Source organism: Callospermophilus lateralis, chromosome 13 (genome assembly GCF_048772815.1).
Source record: "Callospermophilus lateralis isolate mCalLat2 chromosome 13, mCalLat2.hap1, whole genome shotgun sequence".
In the NCBI taxonomy this organism is placed as follows: domain Eukaryota; kingdom Metazoa; phylum Chordata; class Mammalia; order Rodentia; family Sciuridae; genus Callospermophilus; species Callospermophilus lateralis.
Window position 1 is genome coordinate 35,076,165 of NC_135317.1, and position 23,526 is coordinate 35,099,690.

Here is a 23,526-nt window from a genome sequence, read left to right on the forward strand (position 1 = left end):
TTGGTAGAGTGCTTGCCTTGCATGCACAAGGTCCTGGGTTCAATTCCTAGCACTACAAAAAAAAATTAGAGGAGGAAAATTATTTTCACTCAGAGAATGGTTGATCACTCCAAGGCTCTGGGGCTGAAGTGAGGCAGATCATCATGGCGGAAGGAGTCTGTTGTCTCCTGGTAGCCAGGAAGCAGAGAGAGCAAGTGGGAGGAGCCAGGGGCAACATAGGATTCCACCTATGAGCACACCCCCAGTGACCTACTTCCTCAAGTTACACGCCCACCTGCCTACAGTTATCCATTCAAATTATTAATCCTTCAAATGGGTTGATCCACCCTGGAGGTTGTAGCTCTCATCATATTTGACTTTGAACATTCCTGTATTAACTGACACATGAGCTTTTCAGGGGGACAATTCATATCCAGACCATAACAGTTAAATTTATGCTTCCTTTAGAAAATGGCTGATAGGAAGAAACACCTTTAAAACAGAGAGTTGTGGGGTTGGGGCTATAGCTCAGTGGCAGAATGCTTGCCTAGCATGTGTGAGGCACTGGGTTTGATCCTTAGCACCACATTAAAATAGAAAAAATAAAGGCATCTGTCCATCTACAACTACAAAAAGAAAACAAAATTTAAAAAATGAAAGTTGTGAAGTTTCCAGGAGACCATTTTATTAGCTTTTCTCCATTAGAAAAATTTATAAACAAAGATCCCAAAGGATCCTGGCAATGGAATGGACTGTGACTTGAAGTGATGGAATCCTTCTTAGCAAGGCTATTTCAGGAAAAGGCTAAATAATTCCTTATCACAGAAGCAATACAGACTGCTCAGTCATCCTAACTGGGCAGTTTTATGGGAATCGATTGTTTTTATCAGTAGTATTTATGGGGCTCTGTTTTAGGAGTTCAGAGATGTCTATGGTATGGGATTAAAGACACATTTACCTATATAGTACTTACAAAGTGTATTAGAAGTTAAGCATATATACATCATATATACACACATGTATATGTAAGATGTAAAATCTAGGAGATAAAATATATGATAAATATATACACTGCTTACATAAACATTTATATATAAAGTATGGGGGCTGGGGATGTGGCTCAAGCAGTAGCGCACTCGCCTGGCATGCGTGCGGCCCGGGTTCGATCCTCAGCACCACATACAAACAAAAATGTTGTGTCTGCCGAAAACTAAAAAATAAATATTAAAATTCTCTCTCTTTGAAAAAAAAAAAGTATGTATGACGATTACAAATTCCCATCACTCTTTGAGTGTCTAGTACTATAGCAATCTGAGTTCTCAAAGCATGAAGAAAACAGTTATAATGTAGGGAAATACCACATAATAATGACATCCTAAGAAAATCAAATTTATCAGAAAATTTATTAGCTTGACATAGTTTCCATTAGCTATTTTAAGGAAGAAAATTAATACGATAAATTAAAGATCCTCTGCCTCCAGTTTGATGCAATCTTAATTCTAAAGTGGTGCTCAGTGGTATCTATAAATGAAATGACTATTTTAAAGCTGCAAGTAGAAAATTACGTAGGCTTTTTTAAGAAAGCGTGCTTTTTAAAATTGTGCTTGATGAGTCACCATCTCTATGATCACTCACAAAATGATTAGCTGCGTTGGTCTTGGTTATCAAGTCACAAACATGACCATCAGTCTAAAATACAGTATATACCAGCCATCCTTCAAAAAGGAGATTGGCATATGTTAGCTCTTCTTATTTAAGAAGAAGAAACAAATCTCAACAGAAGTTTTTCCTTGTCTTTTAGACTTGACCATCCATTAAACTACTCCCTCTTCCTGTCCCCAGGGTTCTAATGTCGTATGTAATGGAACTGAGATAATGGACTCTCTCACCCTGCATGGGGGTCCTTAAGAGGTTTCCTGCTTAACATAAGTAATTGATGAAAATGTAAAGGTGTATTCATCAGAAATAGATATCCTGATGGAGTAAATTGATGGACAGACTGTAACAAGATGTATTACACCTGGAACAACATAGGGGCTGCATTTGAGTCCTGGTAATCAACCAAACACACAGGACTGGATGTGGGAAGCCAGCTGAATAAGACTTAAGTGCATTAATTGACAGGAATATCAGCAGAGCTGTCAAAAGGAAGTTGTCATGACATGGGAATGCATTAATAGCATTTAGCAAGTGGAGGAGGATAACCTGGATTAAATTGAGTAATTCTAAATAGGATTAAGTCAGGCTGTTGTGGGACTGGGATGGATGAATTGGGATTTGGATTCAAGAGGGCTTCTTGGATGATCAGGGGTTCAACCCTTTAATCCAAGCAGCCTGTCTGGAAGGGCAGAAGTCATTGATGGCTAGTTGTCTGTCTTCCCACTAGAAATTCTGTTTTGTGAACTAGGCCTTTTCTCTATGACTGGAGAGATCCAACTCTGGACAGATAGATGGGGTTTGATCAAAGGAAGAACTTTCAATCATAGCTTTCAAAATTCAGAGACTGTGATGTCCTAGGTTGAATTCTTTTTCAGTAGACATTGTTAAAGAAAAACAAAGTGGGGAGCCAGAGGGGAGAGGTAAACATTGGAAATTGGACTAGATGGCTTTTTTGGGGGGGAGGGGAGGATGGAAAGATTCAATGGTTTTTATTTGTAGAACTTATTTAAAGGATTAAAGTTATAATTTTAAAACTAAGTATATTAGCTCAGTTAAATGGGTGTTTGATTCTGTTTATGAAAGCCCATGAGGGGTGTAGGTTTATGAGAATGTTGAATAAACTCATTTATTCATCCACTCACTATACATTTATTGCATTTCTACTCTGTGTCATTCACTGTGATAGGCACAGGATATTAAAAGATGTGTAAGATATAGACCCACTTCTCAAGGAGCTCATATTGCTAAAGAATTCTCCTTAAGTTTAACTATATTCTTTTTCATTGAAAACTAGACGTTATTTTATTCTTGGCAACAACTGTTCTAGTTTTTCTTTTTAAGTTGCTTTTATTTTGTTTGTGCCTCATGATTTCTATTTCACTCAACTGGGTTTGTTATTAAATCCTTAATATACTTTAAAATTAATTTTGCCATTCTTTTCTTCATTTGTTGGTTTACGTTCACTCATGGTTATTCATTCATTTATTCATTCACCGAGCAGATATTAGTTGATGTCATTCTAAAAAAAAAAAAAAAATCTTCCTTACTCCCCCTCTTCACCCAGTATGGAGAAAATTGGCCCAGGTGGTTGGTAATGGAGGGTACTGGTATATGACATTCAGATCCCTGATGGAGAACAAGGCTGACATAACTGAGAATTTCATCTGTGTATTATATTTTCTCCCAAAGCTTTGGGCATTTAATGAGGTGTATCTTATATTATGGCTGCATCTACATAAAATCAGAACCTTTCATGTAAAAATAAGCAACTAACTTTTACATACTCTATAATTGCCCCCCCCGCCCCCCTCATCTGCTCAGTTGTTGTTCTCAAGATTTAAACCTTGAACATTTGTAACTGTGAAAGCTCTCAGATGTGGAGGATTTCCCAAAACTATAGGTGAGATTTAAGCTCAATGAATAGAATTGTGGATTTCATCATTTGTTCAAGGTTGTTTTGTAATAAATGATAGAGTTAGAATTAGAAATCTTAACCAAAGCACTGAGATGAAAGCATTATATATATTATCTTGTTACAGAGGCTCAGGCAAATTTATCTGTTATTGGTGGTATTTAAATATACAAAATCCTTGTAAAAAAGTGGAATTAAACAGTTAAGAATTTTATATACTGCTATAGGATTTTTTAAAAAAAAATTATTGATTGATTTTTTTGGGCAGTGCTGGGGATCTAACCCATGGCCTTGTACACACTAGGCAGAAACCCCGGCCCTTGGCTACCTCTAAATGGAACTAATTGTTTTTTTGTGCTTTTGAAGGTTGCCTATAAGCAGAAGCATGATGCTGCCAAAGGAGTCTCAGATTATGCCCACATGAAGGAGCCGCCTGATCTCAGACACGCCATGGAGGTCAACAAACACCAGAGTAACGTAAGGAAGCTCATTCCTTGCCATTTTATGGAAAATTGTAGCTAACTCATATTACAACTTGTGGTTATTTAGTTGAGATTTAAATATTACAACACTTCTATTCAAAAAAGGACTTTATAGCTTATCAGTAAGAGGTACATTTGAATTATTCTTAAGATAGTCATTAAAACCTTGTAGAATGCTTCTAAATTGCCAGGTATTTTCAGGCATTAAAAATTTTGCTTCAAGAAGACCATTGGGTTATTAGCATTGCTAGAGCTTCCTTGACTTGATGTGGAAGCTCATGGTTTCCAGTCTAGAATCACAAAAATGTTGCAAGAAAGAGCATCAGCAACCAGTGACCCAGGGAAGAATTACTCATGAGCACTGGCTAGACTGTATCCCCACTGCTCTTTCTTTTAACCTGCTTGTTGGCATCAAGTTATCATTAAACTTAAGAACCAACAGATAGGAAATATGGAAGCAACAGATGCCTAATGAGGGACTTAGCAGCAGAACAAAGGGGAAGAAAGTTAGCCTGTAGAAAATGAAGTTTTTCTTTGGTTGTCAGTTCCCAGGCCCATGAAGGCTTACATACATCTGTTTAATTACCGCTTACTCTCCTGTAGAAGAATAATCTGTTCCTGAAATTGTAGTGGCAACTTGTCTTCTCCTCATGAAATTCTCTGCTCTTCAAAAGACATGCAGGAACCGCTGGTCAGGTTCTTGATGGATTAGAATCAGTTAAGATAAGGTGCCTGTCCTAGTTAGATTAAGAAATCCCCTTTCTTGAAAAAGTTCCTTATCTATCTTTGTTATCTCAAAAGGAGGCTACCACTCAGTCCTCCTACCAAGCAACTTTGCTGACTCTGTGCCTCCAAGGCCCAGAGGTACAGAGTGTTTCTCTGCAGTATGGCAATGACTATTTGGTATTAAATTGTATTAAATGTTTAAATAAAAAACCGGAGAGGAATTTAACATACTAACCCACATGTTTAAACATATGCTGATACCGAAGCATTTCTCTAAGATGCTTTAGGATTGACAGGAGATGAAGAAGCTGCAGGTCTGCAGTTATTATCAGGGCTATTATTTTAGGGAGGCCTTATAAGAACTGTTTGCTTACAAAATGACTATAATAATCCTAACTACCATTTACCCAGCTCAGCCATGCACCAGGCTCTGTGCCAAGACTTTGATCATTTCCGTTTCTTACAAAATCCCTGTACTGATTCCCATTTCTTAGATGAAGAAAAGAAGACTCGGGACTCAAACTCTGGAGTTCGCTCTTTTTGCTGTACCCCGCTCTCTCCTTCTTAAAGGTCATTGGTAATTAGTCAAGATTTTAAGTGAAATTTTTAAAATGAGTAGCGTTGTGGGCTGGGGTTGTAGCTCAGTGATAGAGTGCCTGCCTCACATGTGGAAGGCACTGGGTTGAATCCTCAGCATTACATAAAAATAAAATAAAGGTATATGTCCATCTAAAACCAAAAACATTTAAAAAATGGGTAGCATCGTAAGACATCATCTGAATTCAGATGCACTGCAGGAAAGAATAATGGAAACACTCGAGTTCCCACTATTTTGTGGCTGGAGAGACCTTGAACTCATATAAAAGTCCAAGGGGAGGAGGTGGGCTGGTGCCCTGGGGTGGAGACTGGTGTAACATGGTTCCCTGGGAGGCCTTTTCTTACTCTATAATTCCATGCAATTAAAATAGGGGAGTTCCTTGTTATAGAACTGGGCTTATTATTTTAACTCTGCCTTTTCTTTTAAAAGGTCTTTGATTGAGGGAATACAGAATGAAGCCCTTTTCTCCTCCATTCAACAGTGTGTGCTCATGGGAGAAGGATGTGTTTACTTACACTCCTCTGCCAACTCAGCCCAACCTTTGCATGCAAAGTTTGTACATATAATAGGATTTGGAAAGTGTTTAAGACTATTTACTTAGATTTAAAGTGAGAATGATATTTGTATTCCACCTGTGAAGTAGTTGATATTCCTCCAGAGTCAAGCCACTTGGAGTGATACATTTGTTGTCCCTACAATATGAAATTTAAGGATTGGTCTTAAAAGCTGCAAGGAGAGCTGGTGTGTATGTCTCCTGGTTCAGCTGGCAGACCCACCTAATCTCTGTGAAAGACAAAACTCTTTTCTCCCATAAAACAACAGCCTGAAGAAACTTAGGCAGAGAATTGACTAGCAGAATTAATTGCCCTTTTGTGATGTGGAATGTCACTTTGCACTCTGGCTATAAGTGAGTGACTTAATTTCAAATAAAAATGTACCATCCATTGTGAATATGATTAACTGAGGAACCATGAAAGTCAGTGCCTTTGCTTACCTGGTTTAATTTATGTTGCCACCAAAATCAAGTCAGCTTTCTGAGTTCTGCTAGAGACCCAGGAAACTAGAATAATTGCAGATCAGAGCAAGTTAATTTTTGCCTCCTTTCTGATCATACCTTTTATTAAAATGGTCCTTAGTGGTCAAGAGGAGTGATTTTTCTTCAGAATCTTTCTCTCCCTTACACTTTCAGTGATGTAAATGAGCAGAAGAAGAGGAGAGAGATGTTTATTTATGAACTGATTTCTCACCTCTGAGTAACTGAAAGTTCCAAAGGGAAGAGTATTTTGGGGGCCGGGGTCTCTTGTATCACTCTAAGATTTAAAGATCACAAAAAGGGAAAAATTATTAGAATATGCTTTATGCTAGCATATATGAGGGAAATGAATTTTTGGAGTTAGAACATGCTCAAAATGCTGGCTGTAGCTGGGAACGGTGGCACACACAGCTCGGAAGGCTGAGGCAGGAACACTGAGAGTTCAAAGCCGGCCTCAGCAATTTAGTGAGGCACTAAGCAGCTCAGTGAGACCCTCTCTGTCAATAAGATACAAAAAGGGCTGGGGATGTGGCTCAGTGGTTGAGTGCCCCTGAGTTCAATCCCTGGTACCATCCTGTGGATGACCTGGGACAAGTTACTTAATATCTCTATGTCTCAGGGTTTTTTTTCCTATAAAATGGAGACAAGGACACCTACCTCCCCAGGCTCTCACAGGTATTAAATAATATATGTAAAGGGCTCTGCAGAAGAGACACTCAATAAAATACTGGGCCTACTTGGTCCTCCTCCAGTTTTTAAAGGGTGATTTGAGTGTTTAGGATGATATCATCGTTCATTTGAAACAATTAAAAGAGAATTGGTTTATAAAAGGGCTAAATCAATATGAAATTAATATTAAGAAGTGTTTTGGTCAGAAGGGTGTATTTAAGAAGTTTCTGAACGTATCTTATTGATACTATAATTAAAAATTGATTAAAAACAGCCAATCTAAATCCTTTTATATCTTAAGGGATATATTCCTGCCAAATTTTACTAATGTAATGAGAGAAACTGGAGGTTTTCTGTTCTGTGACTTTCCCCTGAAGATGGACTTGTAATGAAAACCTCAATTACATTGTTAGTTCTCATCCATCTTATCAGAGGCCTGAAGTTCAATAGTTCTCAAGAAAGTCAAACAAAAAAATCACCATTTTAAGTTTTATAAATAGTATGGTTTATACCAACATGTGATGAAATCGGAATAGTAAACTTTCCCTAAACACCATATTGGTAATCAATTCAACATGTATGAAAAAGAAAGTATTCAGCATGGGAAATAAGAGATTTAATGTTCTTTTCAAGAATGATCTATGTACTGACTTAAAATTAATAAAACCTTATCAGTAGACAAATTTCTGTTTCATCAGAAAGTGAAAAACCTTAAAGATAAATCAGTAAAATAATACTGGAAAAACAATTATGGCTCCGTGTGGTTCCCCAGTGTGACTTATAGTAATAGCCTGTAAGGATTTAGTATTTCAGATACTAAATATATTGGTATTCTTGTTCATCTCCAAGCCAACATTGTTAGTAATACCTATTCTGCTCTTTTCATGAAATTGTGTGGTTGATAAAATTAAGTTATGAATAAGAAGACATATACTAACTATAAAATGACATATAAACATTGGCAATAATAATAATAATAATGATACTTGTTTTAGATGTAACTTATTTTACTCCATCTTTTTAGACAATTAAAAACTTTTTTGTTTGCTCAATAGCATCAGAATGTATATTCACTTATATTTGAAAAATTTATATTGTCTTACAGAAAACAAGATTTATATCTTAAAAAGGTTCATATTCTCTTATAAATAATAACATTTAAGTAAGTTTAATAAAAGACTTTCCAGGAGCTGGGGGTGTAGCTCAGTGATAGAGCCCTTGTCTAGAATGTGCAAGGCCCTGTGTTTGATTCCCAGCAAAACAAAAAAAAAATTTAAAAAAAAAAAAAGAAAGAAAAATGTTCCTGTGCCCCTGGAGTTCATGATGATAATAAAAGGTTTTCTTGATAATGATTGAACCTGGGCTTCAAGATTGTGACTCTACACACTCCTCACTTCTGTTCTAGTTTCTTCTCACCAAGAATCATTTAACCTTCACCAGAGCAATGAAAAGATTGGTCCTGGCCCAGCCTGATCTCATTCTCTCAAGGCCTGCCTGCTTGTGAAATTTCAGTCCCACAGGTGTCTGTCTGTGGTTTCCAGGGAGGCTCCCTTCCCCACCCCACAGTCTTCTCATCTCTCAGTGCTTTGCTTTCACCTCACTGACAGTCTGTGGAAGTTTTGCTTCTATCTAGTTTATTAACTCGCCTACTAAGGAGTCTCAAATCACCATTTTATAAAAGTAGAAAGCCTGCTGGAAGGTCATTGCGAATCCTTAGATCCCACACATGTATCTGGCTGTACCTGGGGAGTAAAGGCATCTGTGCTACTTTCAGAATCTCATAGGAGCCAGTTTATTGGCTAAGTCTAACCCATGACTGTTTAAGGAAGGGGATGCTGGGGGATGTTGCTCCATCCTGGAAAAGGAGCTTCAGCAGAGCCCGATTGAGTACAGACAATCCCACCCAACAGTGGTGGGGTGATGGTTTAATGAATTAATGCACATAGAGGATTCAGAGCAGTGCCTAACGTGGATCACGCTGCAGGAATGAAGGAAGCATGCAAAGAACATGGCTGTTTTGAAGCAGAAGGAGATTCAAGGAGGGAACATGACAAGATTCAAAGACCATGAAGTGATATGAAAATACAAGCTAGGGCAAAAGGGAACATGGTGAGATAAGGAAGAAATTCAAAGACAAAATTTGATGGAATACAATTCTTTATTGGAGGTTAAAAAAAAAGAACAGATTAGATGCTGCAGAAAAACATGAAATGGATCTTTCTAGCATTTTTGACAGGAATCTAAAGTCCTTGGAGTAAAAGGAATATTTATTGGTATATATATATATAGTTGTGCCTTGGTATCCTCAGGACCCCTGTGGATACTAAAAATCTGGGCATGTTCCAGTCTTTAATAAAACATGGCACAGTACTTGCGTGTAATCCAGGCACATCTTTCTCTATATTTAAAATCAACTATAGATTACCTGTTATTCCTAAAACAATATAAAAGCTACGTAAACAGTCATTATACTGTATTGTTTAGGGCATAATGATGCAAAGATAGTCTGTACATGTTCAGTACAGATATAACTTTCTTTTTTGAATTTCTTCAATGCATGGTTGGTTGAGTCCTGGATGTGGAAGCCAGGGATATTGAGGGCAGACTGTAATTAGGAAATGAACACTAGCTCCAGGCATAACTGGTTCCAGAGCTGTCACAGTGTCACCCAAAACCCTCCTCTGTCGCATATCTCACTCTACTTGCACGGGGTGATGTTCCTTTCACACAGTTTCTGTGAGGATTCAAGATGACAGCTGTAACACAGTTTCTGTGAGGATTCAAGATGAAGCTTAAATCATCCTCATAGTAGCTGATCCCAGAGAATAAGTGTGAGCCAACCTCAGATCCGCTGGATGACTCTGCCCCTGCTTGGAATATTAGTGTGCCTTTTAAAACCATGGTTTCTAAGTGGATCCAGAACCTGATTGGATGGTCCAGGGCATGTGGCCAACTCTATCTATAGAAAGGCAGATTGAGGGTCCCTCCTGGTCACCTGGAGTCAAGGGGACAGTTTCCAAATAAAAATTCCTAGGAGAAAAAAATGAATACATGTCTACTAAAAAAGGAATAATTTAGGAAAATGACTCAGATATGTTGAAAAAGACAAATTCAGTTAAAGTAAAAGGCAAAAGGAAGTAATCAGGTATCTAAAATAGTAATTCTGAGTGTCCCTATGGAAGAGGCTAGAATCATCATTTGCAGATGAAATTATATGTCTTCCTACTGTGAAAAAGATAAAGCTGATCATCTTGGATATAAGATAAATATATAAAAATGATCTTCAATGATAATTACTATTTTGCCTTGTGTCAGACCTATAGAAGAGAATGATGAGATGTCACTGAGATATATAATAAAAGAATTAGGGAAATGGAAAAAATATGGCATCTTCCCCTAGGGAGTCTTAAGTATTGTTGAGATATTATTTTTCCTGAAGTCATTTTGTAAGATCACTAAAATACCCATTAAAATTCCAGTTGTTTCCTTTGTGGGATGTACTCAAATGCTTCTAATGTTCATTACTAAGAATAGATAGATAAAGATTAAGAATACACTTGACATAAAAGAGTAAGAAGGGAATTCAATTGAACAGATATTATGGACATTTTGAAAAAAATCCATAGAAGTAAGTAAGTTCTTCCTAGGCATATTTCAAAGTCTAAAAGTGGAGACCATTTTTAAAATTTTTCTTTTTAGTTAAAGATGGACACAATACCTTTATTTAATTAATTTATTTTTTATGTGGTGCTGAGGATTGAACCCAGTGCCTCACATGTGGTAGGCAAGTGCTCTGCCACTGAGCTACAGCCCCAGTCTTGGAGACCATTTTTTATCATTGGTTTCTCTTCCTCCTCACCTCCTCCATCTTCCGCTTGCTATCTTCTTTTTTTCCTTCTTTCTTCCTTTTTGCTTCTCTTCCTTCTTCGTTCTCTTCTGTGCTTTGAGAACATAGCCAGAATAAAACATTGAAGGAGATAACATAAAATCAATCATTGACTGTCAAGCTTATACCCATTAGCCCATTCTGGGTTGATGATTTTCAAGAACCTCTTCCTTTCTCTCTTCTTCCTAGAAGCAGTATTATATAGATCACTATGTTGTCTTGAGAAGAATAAAAAATGGTGGCCAATCCACTGTTTCAATATGGTTAGCATTTAGAGTTCAAATTGATTCAGGAAATACAGACATACCCACATGCACGTGAGCTTGCCTATACACACACTTTGACCTCCGAGCTCTTCTGCTGCTTGACCATTGGACTCTTCCTGAGAACTGATGCAATGCCAGAATGGAACAAATCCATACTGCAGACACATGAGGAATGTTGGATGAGTTTCCCTCAAAGCTAAGGGTGATCTAGGTACAGGAAGATGAGTAACCTCCTCAGGAAACCGTGTTGCCATACCATGCATGTTGAGACATCCTTGCAAGAGTGAAACCAGGAGCTTGCTACTCTTGCGGGTCCACAGACGTAAGCCCCCTTTCCTGTGGAATATCCCCGAACAGTGGTGTTCCGGAAGATCTGACTTGTGATCAGGCTCCTGTGCTTTTCTCCTGTGTGGCTCTGTGGTGTCCTCTTGTTTGAATGTACAGCTCATGTCAATCTTAATATTTGTTTTGAGTCACATATGCTGGCCTCTAATTTGCAATTTACATGGATGATGGGGCCCTATTCAAAGTCCTGCTCCTGCCGCCTTTGTGCCGTTCACCTCTCTTCAGCAGTCATTAGGCTGAACAGCATATAATTAGGTAACCCATGTAAAGCTGGGATTGCTGAAAGGTTGCAGTTCTTTTCAAAAAGTAAAGGTTTCCATTTTTACCCTCATTCTTTTCTAAACAAAAAGACATTCCCCCTCCCCTGGTGGTTTTCAAATGAATGTAGTAACTTAGAAACAGTCCTGGAGGTGGGTAATAATTTTGGTTTGTTTTCACCTGAGAGCTGGTTTTTGTTTACACAGCTTGTGTTTTAACTCCCTGTAGGCTGAGGTTGAGTTGCTATCATTTGTGGATGAGTGTGTTGCTTTGTGAAGCCAATGTAATTGGTCTATTTAAAAAAAAATCCCTGAAGATTGAAAATTCACCCGACAATATAACTCAGTCACTAGCTTATATTTGTGTTTCTTTTACTACCTGTATGTACAAAACCTACCTGAAATTACTTGCTAACATAAAGCTTATGAAGTATTAATTCTGAGGGACTTAATACTAATTGTGCTTAAGCACTATGTACTTTTCAGATTCACAGTTGTAAAAGAAATTTAAAAAATGATCTTGGTAGTGAGGCAAAAATAAGCTTTCAAAGGGCAAATAGAAGAAGTGTACCTTAATATTTCATTGAAATAAAATAATGCAAAGGGAACCTGTTGAAGTATTAATGCATTATCATGTCTCACAGCTGATAATTGTTTTTGGAAGAAATAAAAAAGTAGGAGTGTTTTAGATCTTCAAGGTTGAAGAGAAAATAACAAGATACATTAATATTATCTAGAACACTGGTTCATAGTGATCAACTAGGGAATTCATTAAAATCAGATTCTTGGGCTCCATTTACCAAAATTTTATTCCAGAGGATTGTGGATAGACCTTTGGAATCTAAATATTTTATAAGTAGCTCAGATGGTGCTATTGCAGAAAGTTTACAGGCAATGTTAAAAATCCTTGTGCAAAAGGTAATTATTTGTAAGGTGGCCAATGGTTTGTTTCAGATTTCTACCTTTTTTGTGCTCTGAAAAAGTAAAGATGGGTTTCTGCATGCTTTGCATTTTTACTTTAATGGAATGTATTATAATAGACAAATCAACCACTTCTGGTATTATGCCATATAGATCCACGTCTGGCAATTGCTTTGGCCCATGACATATCAAGAATTTGGAAAGAGAGAGATAAGTGAGATGTTGACCATCAGACATTATAGCAATGTGATTCTGGTCTCTCCTCTATTCATTAGTCAAGTTAACATAAAGGTACATGATCTCAAGTATTTAACATTTGGCAAAATTCATACATTTTTCTCTTTAAATCTCTACTTTTGGTACTTTGACTCAATTATGTCTAACATGCATAACATTCAGAGGGAGAATATTCCTTAATGTAATAATTCTTATTTTGAGTGGATCAAGCTATCATAATAATATGTATTGGATGGTAAAACTATAGGTAGCCATGTCTAGGTCTCCTTGGAATGAACATTTGAAGAGTTCAGTTAGAAAAAGGAGAGAAGAGTGTAGTTGAGAGCCTCAATACCTTCCCTCCCCAAAGGAAGTGATTTTTAGTCTTCATTTGCTGGGACTTATGCTACATCTCCTGAGGTTGAGAATATGTGGTAGGCAAGTTGAAGTGATTGCTAAGTACATTCTGTATATGAACAGAAGCATCCACACTTATACACCAAGCATGCTAATAGGTATCTGTGAAAATCCTTTGAGACTGGTTTGTGCCCTGTTCTTAGCCTTCTATTTCTTAGGTAATATAAATCCATTTCAAATATATATTTTTTTCATTTCAAATATGTTAATGTTAGTGAGCTATAGGTATACTGTAAAGAGTTAATCTGTCTATGAAAATGAATGTTGTGCACCAAAACATGAAAAAAGCAACTAAAGGCCAATAAGTTCTCTTAGCAATTATGACAAGGACAAATAATGTTACAGACATGAAGGTTAGTAGCTAAATGAAATTACTAAGTTGTTTTATTCCCACTTGTTTCTTTTCAATCAAAACTGTCTCTTTGATCAGATTTCTTATAGGAAAGATGTGCAGGACACCCACACATATACTGCGGAGCTGGACAGACCGGATATCAAGAAGGCAACTCAGATATCTAAGATCATAAGCAATGTAATTCATCTTTTTAAATCTTGTACAGAAATGCTTTTATTTTATTTTATTTTTTTCAAGAGACAAAGTACAGCTTTGATATTTGGATGGTTAATTTAATTAGTGTAATTAATCAATCTGGATTGGTGACATCTCAATGTTTTTCCCTGAATTATCCATTTGATTATGTAATTATTTGGGTATATGCAGAAGCTGCCCAAATTGGACTTGACTAGGACTGTCTTGCCTTTAGAGTTATAAGTACTATGTGGGAATTACCTGAGGAAAGCCTTTAAAGGTATGAAGACAAAGATCAGTGAAGGGGAACTTCAATTATGAGTTACCATAAGATAATATATCCAAATGTCTCACCCTAAAAGTTAGGGTTGTCAATTTTCTGGTCCAGTATAGTTTCTTACCTCATCCTGTTCCAAAGAACTCCTCTTGGCCTCATCCCATCTCAGTGCTGTTAATTGTGCAGATTCTCTTCCATCAATGTGGTTGCATGTTTCCCCCTGCTGAGGGAGTTTCTTATCTTCTCTAAAATACTCTCCTTGGTTAATACCATTTGACTTCAACATACCAAAAATTCTGGTTGAAATGATGATTGAACTCAAACTGAATATTGGAATACCCTAAGTGTACCTTAACAATCAGTAATTACTAAAGTCAACTGCATGTGGATCAAACATGTCAGATCAGTTTCCAAAGAAAAACAAAATGATAAATATGAAGAATGCAGGATCTCTATCCAGAAATTTCTCCTTATGTATTTTTTTTTCAGTATTTGTATAAGTGGTGATAGCTGGATGCTTAGTCTCAAAGTTAATAATTATTTTTACTGCTAAAAGTTAATAATATATAACTATACTGTATAATGAATTCTGGCTTTAGCAGTCTATATGTTAGTATTTGATGTGTTCTAAGGAATATGTTTTTAATGGGCTGAGGGTCTATTATATTTTATTTTGACTAATGTTAATGTAATTCATTATTATAAAATAGAATTATTCAATTGGTTCTTGTTAATTTTAGGCAGAATACAAGAAAGGGCAAGGAGTAATGAATAAAGAGCCTGCTGTCATTGGAAGACTGGATTTTGAACATGCTGTGGAAGCAGCCAAACTTTCTAGTCAAGTAAGACTCTGGAGTCATGATCCTACAATGACTTTATTCAGATATTTTGTTCCTAGGAGCACAGGAAAATATTTCATTTTTGATCATATCTGTAATTGCAAGAATAAATGGGAAACTTTTCAGATAGTATTGCAGTAATCACAGATTTCAATAAAGAAAAAAATTAAATCTAATTTTAAGCATAAAATAAGTTTTCCATCCCACCCTCCAGCTCAAATCGAAAACTTTTGGTTTGGCCATGTTGTCACATTTCCCAGAATTCCCAGAAATCAGCAACAGTTGTGCTAAGTAATTGTATTTCTGTCTACACACACACACACACACACACACACAGACACACACACACAAGTTTTTAACTTAGCAATAAAAATACTAATTTTCCCAATTTTCAAATGCTTTAATCACAAATTAATAAAGGGGCAATGAAAACACAGAAAACTTTGGAATTTTATTGAAAAACATAAAATAAGATCTACAAATGTACAGAGACATGACATGTTTTTGGTTGACAATCTTAATAGACAAAAATTTTTATTCTTCCAGAATTATCATATAAATGTCATTCACTTTTACTTAGAATCCAATAGGCTCTTTTTCATTTTAATATGGATAAAATGATATTAATGTTTTCATGGAAAGGAATTACCTGAGGAAAGCCTTTAAAGGTATGAAGACAAAGATCAGTGAAGGGGAACTTCAATTATGAGTTACCATAAGATAATAGGAGATCATTGAAATGAAATCAGTATGGATTGGTGGACTGACAGGTAAAATAATCGGTAGGATAGACTAGAATCCTGAGATGGATTCCAGTATGTATAAGAATTTAATATATGACAAAAGTGTTGGCTCAAGTCAGTGGGAAAAAATTGGTTAATAAATGGTGCCACCCTAAGTAACTGTCATGGTGAGAACAAAATTGGACCCGAATCTTAGACCACATACAAAGCTGAATGCCAGGTGGATCATTTTATTAACAATAAGATAAACATTATTAATGGATTTTTTTTGTTTACAATAAAATAATTTAAAAATCTTAAAAGAAATTTCAGGATATTCCATATACCAGACAGGGCAATAGGATTGTGCTTTAACATGTCCAGAGATCCAGAAGCTATACAAAATAACACATTAACTGCATCAAAATAAAAACTTCTTTCAGTGGAAAAGGTGATGTTTTCAGAGTCAGTAATAATGGGATCAAACAGTAATTTTACAAATGTATAGTGTTCATAACTTTGAAAATATTTCTTTCTCAAGTTGCAAAAGTCTTAATTAAATTATGTTTCAGAATGCAGACATGTAAACAATAAAAGGCATAAAATCCAAGTGAAGAATGTAAGTCTTGAGCAAATGAACCTCTGTAGTGTGTTCTTGGCTTGTGAGTCTCAATACTTAATATAACAGTAATGTCATATTTTAAAACTCATTTAAAAACTCCATGTAAGTCCCATTAGAATCCAAACAGCCTTTTCAAAATTACAGTCTAATTATTTGAATGAATTGGATTTATACAGAGAAAGGAAGGTCTGAGAATAGTTTTTTTTTTTTTTTAAATATATAAAAAGGAAGAAAGAGCAGTGGTCTTCAAATATTTGGAAAAGTATTTACAATATATGTGATAAGAATATTGTCTTTGAAGAAGAAAAAGAGACTTAACATGCAGGTAGAAAAAGGAGAAATGGTGAATAGACATTTTACAGCAAACATCAGTGCCTAATAAGCTTGTGAGAAGAAGCCGAGTTCAACCGTAGAGAGAAAATGGCGGTGAAAACAGAGTGTCAGTTGTACCCATCCCCATTTGGTCTCTTGCTCGTGTGGAGGAGGAGGATACCAGGTCAGACTGTGTGGAAGGCAGTATTGAGCTGGTTTGACAGAGAGGAAGAGAAAGCTCCCCTGGAAAGCCCCAAAGAAAGGTTGGCAATGAAGGCGACAGAGGACAGAAGTCTGATAGCAGAGGCTCTGAGCAAAGCCCTAGGAGTCATGAACATAATCAGGAATCTGGGGGGAGATTCGGTGAGAAATGTGTCAGTGTCGTGCTGATTTTGACTAACCCATTACTTAGCAGAGCAGGTATAATGTGTTCTTTCTTACATGTATTAATTTTTCCAACTTTTTTTTTTTTTTTTAATAATCAGAAAAGTTCCCATCTTAGCCATCTGCTGTGTGCTGTTCAGTGGTGTTAAACACCATCACCATCATCCACCTTGGGGACTTTTTTTATTCTGAAAAGTGAAACTCTGTGCCTATTAACATTAGTCCCCACCCCCCACCTTTCCCCAAATAACATGTTCTATGAAAGAAATGGTAAAAAAAAGAGAAAGTGACTTCCAAGTATAACCTTAGGGAACATTTTAGAGTTAAATACCAAGATGACCAACTTATCACCTATTAATCTAGTATCTCAAATTGCTTCCACTTTCAGCTAACAAATAAGTAATCCCTGAACATTTTAACAAGGAAGGATTGTGCAGACAGTATTGCTCAGGGTTAATGTGGCCACACTGTGCAGGCAAGTCTGTCCTTATGAGAGGTGGAAGGTCCAAGAGGCCAGTTGGCCTCGGCTGTGATAATCACAAATGAAGTGATGGGTCCCTGAAAGGTCTCCATGGCTGTGGGGGTGAAAATCAGGCTTACCCCCGAGAGGCTAGGGTAAGAGATGCCTGGATGTAACTGAGCCACGTGTTGGTGTTTTTTTTATAGTGTACAAGGTACTTTCACCAACAGATCAACTTTGTTTGTATTCAGGATGCTGCTCATGCTCAAGAGGCTGGGATGCACTAGATGACATTCACTCAGAGGTCAAGAAGGGCTGTGACTCAATGCTCCTGAGTCCCAGATAAAGCTTGGTGAGCAGACAGGAGATATTGGCTTTATTTTAGTTTCCTGCAGAGCTCCCTGACTTCTCGTAGCTCCACCTTCTCCTAGGGATGAAGATTTCCCTTCAATCATGCAGCAGGTTGTAGTTTAGTGATTAAGAAATTGGGTTCTAGAACAGGATCACGTGGTCAAACTCTAGTTCTGTTGATAGCTTGTCACAAATTGCTTAATTTCTCTATCTTCAGTTTCCTCATCTGTAAAACAAGCGTGACAACAATAATATCTTCTTCTTAGGATTGTCCTGAGAGTGAGATGAATTACTTGTAAGAATACTTAAAAACCATGCCTGGCTGGGTGCAGTGGCACATGCCTGTAATCCCAGCGGCTTGGGAGGCTGAAGCAGGAGGATTGCGAATTCAAAGCCAGCCTTAGCAATGGGGAGGTGCTAAGCAGCTCAGTGAGACCCTGTCTCTAAATAAAATACAAATAAGGCTGGGGATATGGCTCAGTGGTTGAGTGCCCTGAGTTCAATCCCCAGTACTACCCCCTAAACAAAACAAAAACAGTGTCTGGCCCATGGAAGATTACACAACTTCTTAGGAGTCTCTTTACTATAGATACACAGAGTGTTTTCTTTTCTTTTTTTTTTTTTTAGATGAATTTATACACAGAATCGAACAGAAATAGGAACCTGATTCTCAGATTCCAGTCTTAAATTCATCCTATCCCAATCCTGTTGGAGAATCCTTAGACAAAAAATTTGGTGTTCAGCAATCAAGTGATCTGCTGCTCAAGCAGATTATAATTGGCAAATGACATTTTATCCATCATCTTTACTTTTTTACGACATTCTTACATCATATTGATCATATGATGAATAAAGTCTTGAGAAAAGGGGAAAGCTGAGCAGGCCTCCTGGAATGAACTCATAGGATTCATCTGTCTTCTCAGGTGTATCAAAAAGAAATAAAGGCCCAAAGTGTCATTTCTTATTTTCGTGGACAACTTTGAAGATCATGCACTCTCTTGCTCCTAAGCTAATAATAACACCACACAAATACATAGAAGGGAAATGAGGCGGGAATTTGGTAAGCAGGGAATAGGGTTTAAGGGGAGGCAAGGTGCAGGGAGAAAAGAGCATGTCAGCACTGGAAGACCTCTAGGAGAGAACGCAATGACAAGGAGGTGGCCCTGGAATGGAGGGAAAAGACAGCTCCATGAAAAGAGGAGGGTAGAGAGCAAGTGGGCTCACATTTTACCTGGAAATTGAGCTCTATGCAATTTTACTCAAGAAAAGTAATGGGAACACATGCCTGTCCCTCCGTATGTTAACTTGTACAATAGATTTGCTCTCATAGTTGAAAATGTTTTCTTTTTAAATTGGAAGATACATAAAATTATGACCATAGAAATAAAATCAACTAAAACAAACAAACAAAAAAACCTCAAAAAACCTCAGTGCCAAGAAAAAGGTTGGTTTCTATGTATCTCAAATGTAAATAACTGTTGACATCATCAGCTTAAAAAATTCTAAGAGTATAATTGTTAATGTATTCCTGGATTATCTTATTACTTTAAATTTGACTACATGATGAATGAATTGTTTAGTTCATAACATCAAGGAAAATTTGTGTATTTAGAATTATTAGTATTTGCTCTAAAATCGCTTTTGTTAGAAAGATAAGAATGGGTTTTAAACCTAAAAATTCCATTATGGATTGCTTTAAAAATTTAGTAATAAATATCGTCCTTAAATGGCAAAGGGTATTGATTGGTTTGGAGAATCTCCCATTCTCCCTTCCTGGCAAACAAATCCTCTGCCAACCTCCTTACACCCAAGTATCAGCTTAAATGTCACATTCCTGATTTGCAGATATAATTGGTATCCTTCTCCTCCCCTTTATTCTGTTTCCTTATAGTTCTTGCCACAATCAGTAGTAGGCATCTATGTGCATGCATGCATGTTTTAAATATCTACTTTTTTAGAACCGGATGGCAGGGCTTCTGTGTCTTTGATCTGCCATTAGAGAATGGCACAGATTGTCAATAAATATGTAGAGACTGATCGGACCCATTTTCCTCTGGATTTTTTCACATTTGATGCAGAGTCAGTAAGATGTTATTTTGTAAAGAAGGTAAGGGCAGAGTTAGCATTTTGTATAAAATTTAGACTTTAAGAATATGATTGATTTTAATAATGGTTCTACATAAAAATCGGTTGTTTTTCATTCATCACTTATCATTTCATCCCAAATCAGAGGAAGTTGATGCCAATAGCTATATGATGGTGTGTTATTTGCTTAGTTTTCATTTTTAATGATCATTAGAATGAATTCATTAAATTATCTGTTTCTTTCCTAACATCTGTGTATATGACTACGATGAAAAGTTCTCATTTGTGGTCTAAATTTCCCTGCCTTGCTGGTTATTGGTGCGACTGAGCTGCAGATGATGTCAAGGGGAAGCCCTCAGCCCTCGTGACAGTTTAACCAGTGGGTCTAGGTGTTTGGCTTTGCACTGTCAGGACACTGCTCTGTCCAGAGGCAGTTTAAATTACATCATTGTTGTCTAGGAGTTTCTGTGTTTTTTCCAAGTATGGGCCTCTGAAAAATCTGTTAAAATTCTTTAGGAAACTTTTAGAAGTTTGATCCTTTATTCCTATCCTGTATTTTTAAACAGTGATATCAGGACCATTATGTATGATATTCAGCATATAAATAATGTGGATCATATGCAGTAAACTTCATTTCAGAATAATACACCTGGGCTTAAGGAGTATTTTTGCATCTTCAAACAACACTTATTTCTCCCTTTCTCAAGTGGTCTTATAATCCAAGGGGACACTCTTTGTTCCCATTAGGAACCAGATACAGCAGAGCATTGCTGAGATCTCTTAGGAGATGTGAGTGTGACTTAAGCAGTGGACACTCAGGTGTATGAACTGTAAGATGGAAAACAGAAAAATTTTTTGATTAATTGATTTTACTAATTGAGCGAGTCTGTGTAGTTCCCTAGTGAACCGGTCAAAAGTGGGGAGATGCCACCTACTCAAACCATGGGTCATTTTCTTAGTTCATGTACGTGTGAACCTTACACCGTGAGGCAAACAAGAGTTGTGTGTCAATGTCTGGTTCGTGTTTTCACATGATGCAGACATTTTTATTTTTTGGCTAATTAATTAATGAGGGAAACTCTCGTATTTTTGTTCTGTGTTTTGAATCAAATCATTCGGTGCCCTGAGTTAGAAGGGTGAGAATGAGATCAGTTTTACGGTACTTTGCTTATTATTGCATTCCATATAAGGATATGAATGACAGAGTGATTATTATTTTTCAGAAATATGCATTTACTTGGAAGAGCAAATGCCAGGTTTAATAACTGATAAGGAGCTGTCATTTTCATTTCCAAGTAACACCTCCCCACACATTGCCTCTGCTCCTCCTGTAACTGTGCTGGGAATTCCTGGGTACACAGAAACAGTACCATGGTCTTTGAGAGCCAAGATCCTAGAACTTACTATTGTTGTTTGGCTAAAGCATAACTAAGTCACTCACGGTGCCCGAGGCTGGAGAAACTGAAAGGAAACTTGATGCAAGTCCACATTGTGCAGCTAGATCTGCTGACGAGGAGATGTAAATGGTGTCAACTAGAGTTTTCATTGTACCCTGACTGGCAGGGAGAATGTTTGGCTCAGAAAGGGTAATGTGTTGGTGAGTGTGGCCTGATCAGAGGCATCATGAAAATGGAAACCAGTTATAGAATCTTCCAGAATCGTTGGGTGAATTCCCTTGAAGCACCAAAAACTTAGTAGAGACCAAGCCAGTCATTAAAATATAGTGAAACGCATCATAGCAGGGGGGTGGCATTGTGTGTTAGAACCAGGCTGGGAAAACCTTTGATTTTGTGCCCGCTACTCTGTAAAGTAGTGAAGGAAATCTATTTTTTTCTCCTATTTGTGCTATGGTCCCTGATTTCAAGATGTAAAATAATAATTTTTAAATAATTCAGAACTTTTCTTATTTTAGAGAGGCCTCATCAGTTATTCAGGATAAATGTATTAGGCAATGTGAATATCAGAAAGTTGCTATTATATAATGTGACCATGGAGAAAAATCTTTCCTGTAAACTTTATCAAAACATTTCCTAAATGTTGTATTCCCAAGAAGATTTTCACTAGCCTGTTCTCATAGGTATCAGACACGGGTCTGCGAAGGAGACCCTCACTCTGTTACAGGCTTGATTAAAACACATGATATGAGCCATTCCCAAACTGCTGTGTAATAAAGACTTGTGCAAGGCAGAGTCTCAACATGTATGAATAAACGTGCATTACAAGAATATCATAAGAAACCATATTGTAAATATTGTAAAAATAGTGCAAGAGAACAAAATAGTTTTGCTTTTGAGATCTGTACATCCTTTTCTGGCTTCATGAATCAAGGGGGTGTGAGATGTGAGTAACTAGGTTTATTTATTTATTTTGGTAGAGAACTCCTATCTATATTCCAATTAATTATTATTACATACGCTAACATATTTCTTTACCCATGAGAAAATTGGAGTCCTACAAGATAAGTTGAATTCTTTTTTTGTTGTTGTTGTCCTGTGACTATTTAACAAAGAGCAAAAATAACATAGTGAATTTTAGAGATGGGTTTCTGGATGAATAGATTGTGTTGTTAAAGCAGAGAAATTTTAAAATAACATTCAATAGGCCCAGGACATTTCAGAAAATGTATTTCTTAAAAATGAATTTTTGAACAAATGAACTATGGGAAACCAAGAGAAGACCATAGTGTAAACCATGCCCTTTATTTGGAACAATGCCCTTAGAAAAATTCATATTCAGATTCTGAGCCAAGGACCCATTTTCTAAATATGCTGGACCTTAAGATTCTTGTCCTGATTTCTGATTGATCATAGATTATAGGAATGTAGAAATGGAAGCTGACATTTAAAATTTTTGATATTTCAAGGCATAATTTTCATTAATAGGAAGAATTTGAGTTAATGCCTAATTGTATTTATGATCAATGTTCAAGTACTGCATCTAAAAAAATTTATGCCTCATTAAGCTTTTATGGAGGTCATGAAAACCAGGAACTTAAATTTTGCTACTGTTCACTGTTAAGGTAGTTTTATTTGATCTCTTTAAAATCAAGTGTGTTGTTATTCAACGCAAATGTGCTGATTTATCCTATTTTTTTCTTTTGTGGCAGGTTAAATATAAAGAAAAATTTGACAATGAAATGAAGGATAAGAAACATCATTACAACCCTCTTGAAAGTGCTTTTTTTAAGCAAAATCAGCTTGCCGCTATACTTGCAAGTGATGTATGTTGTAATTCTTAGAAAATTATTTTCAATATCTTTTGATTCTTGTTTTCTTAGAACTGACTGTGTTGTAATTACTGGTTCTTAATCAGGATCATGTAATTTCTAAGTAGTCTGTACTTGAAAACACTGAAGCATATTTTCCTGAACCCTTTTTTTTTGAGAAAAATATATAGTTATAATTTTTACTATTAATGATTACTGATTACTAATTAGTTAATAAGCAAGAATAGTATTGTGAATAAAATTATCATATCTAATTTAGAAATAGATTACAGCGTTTTGTAGAAAAGAAATGTGTATTATCACAAATTAGTAGATAGGATGATAATTAACTCGTATAATTATGTCCATACCAT

General features: G+C 36.5%; 1 protein-coding gene across 4 annotated transcripts in view; it reads left to right on the forward strand.

Annotated features, from left to right (window-relative positions):
- Nucleotides 1-23,526, forward strand: part of Nebl (nebulette) — a 329,606-nt gene that overhangs the window by 244,641 nt on the left and 61,439 nt on the right. Inside the window, exons 6-9 of one of the 4 annotated variants that reach the window (XM_076831543.1) lie at nucleotides 3,917-4,027; nucleotides 13,797-13,898; nucleotides 14,913-15,014; nucleotides 23,054-23,167. The exons of the other annotated variants lie outside the window; for them this stretch is intronic. Of the exons in view, the coding sequence (XP_076687658.1) occupies nucleotides 3,917-4,027; nucleotides 13,797-13,898; nucleotides 14,913-15,014; nucleotides 23,054-23,167 (429 nt within the window). The remainder of the gene's footprint in view (nucleotides 1-3,916; nucleotides 4,028-13,796; nucleotides 13,899-14,912; nucleotides 15,015-23,053; nucleotides 23,168-23,526) is intronic. 4 annotated transcript variants of the gene reach the window in all.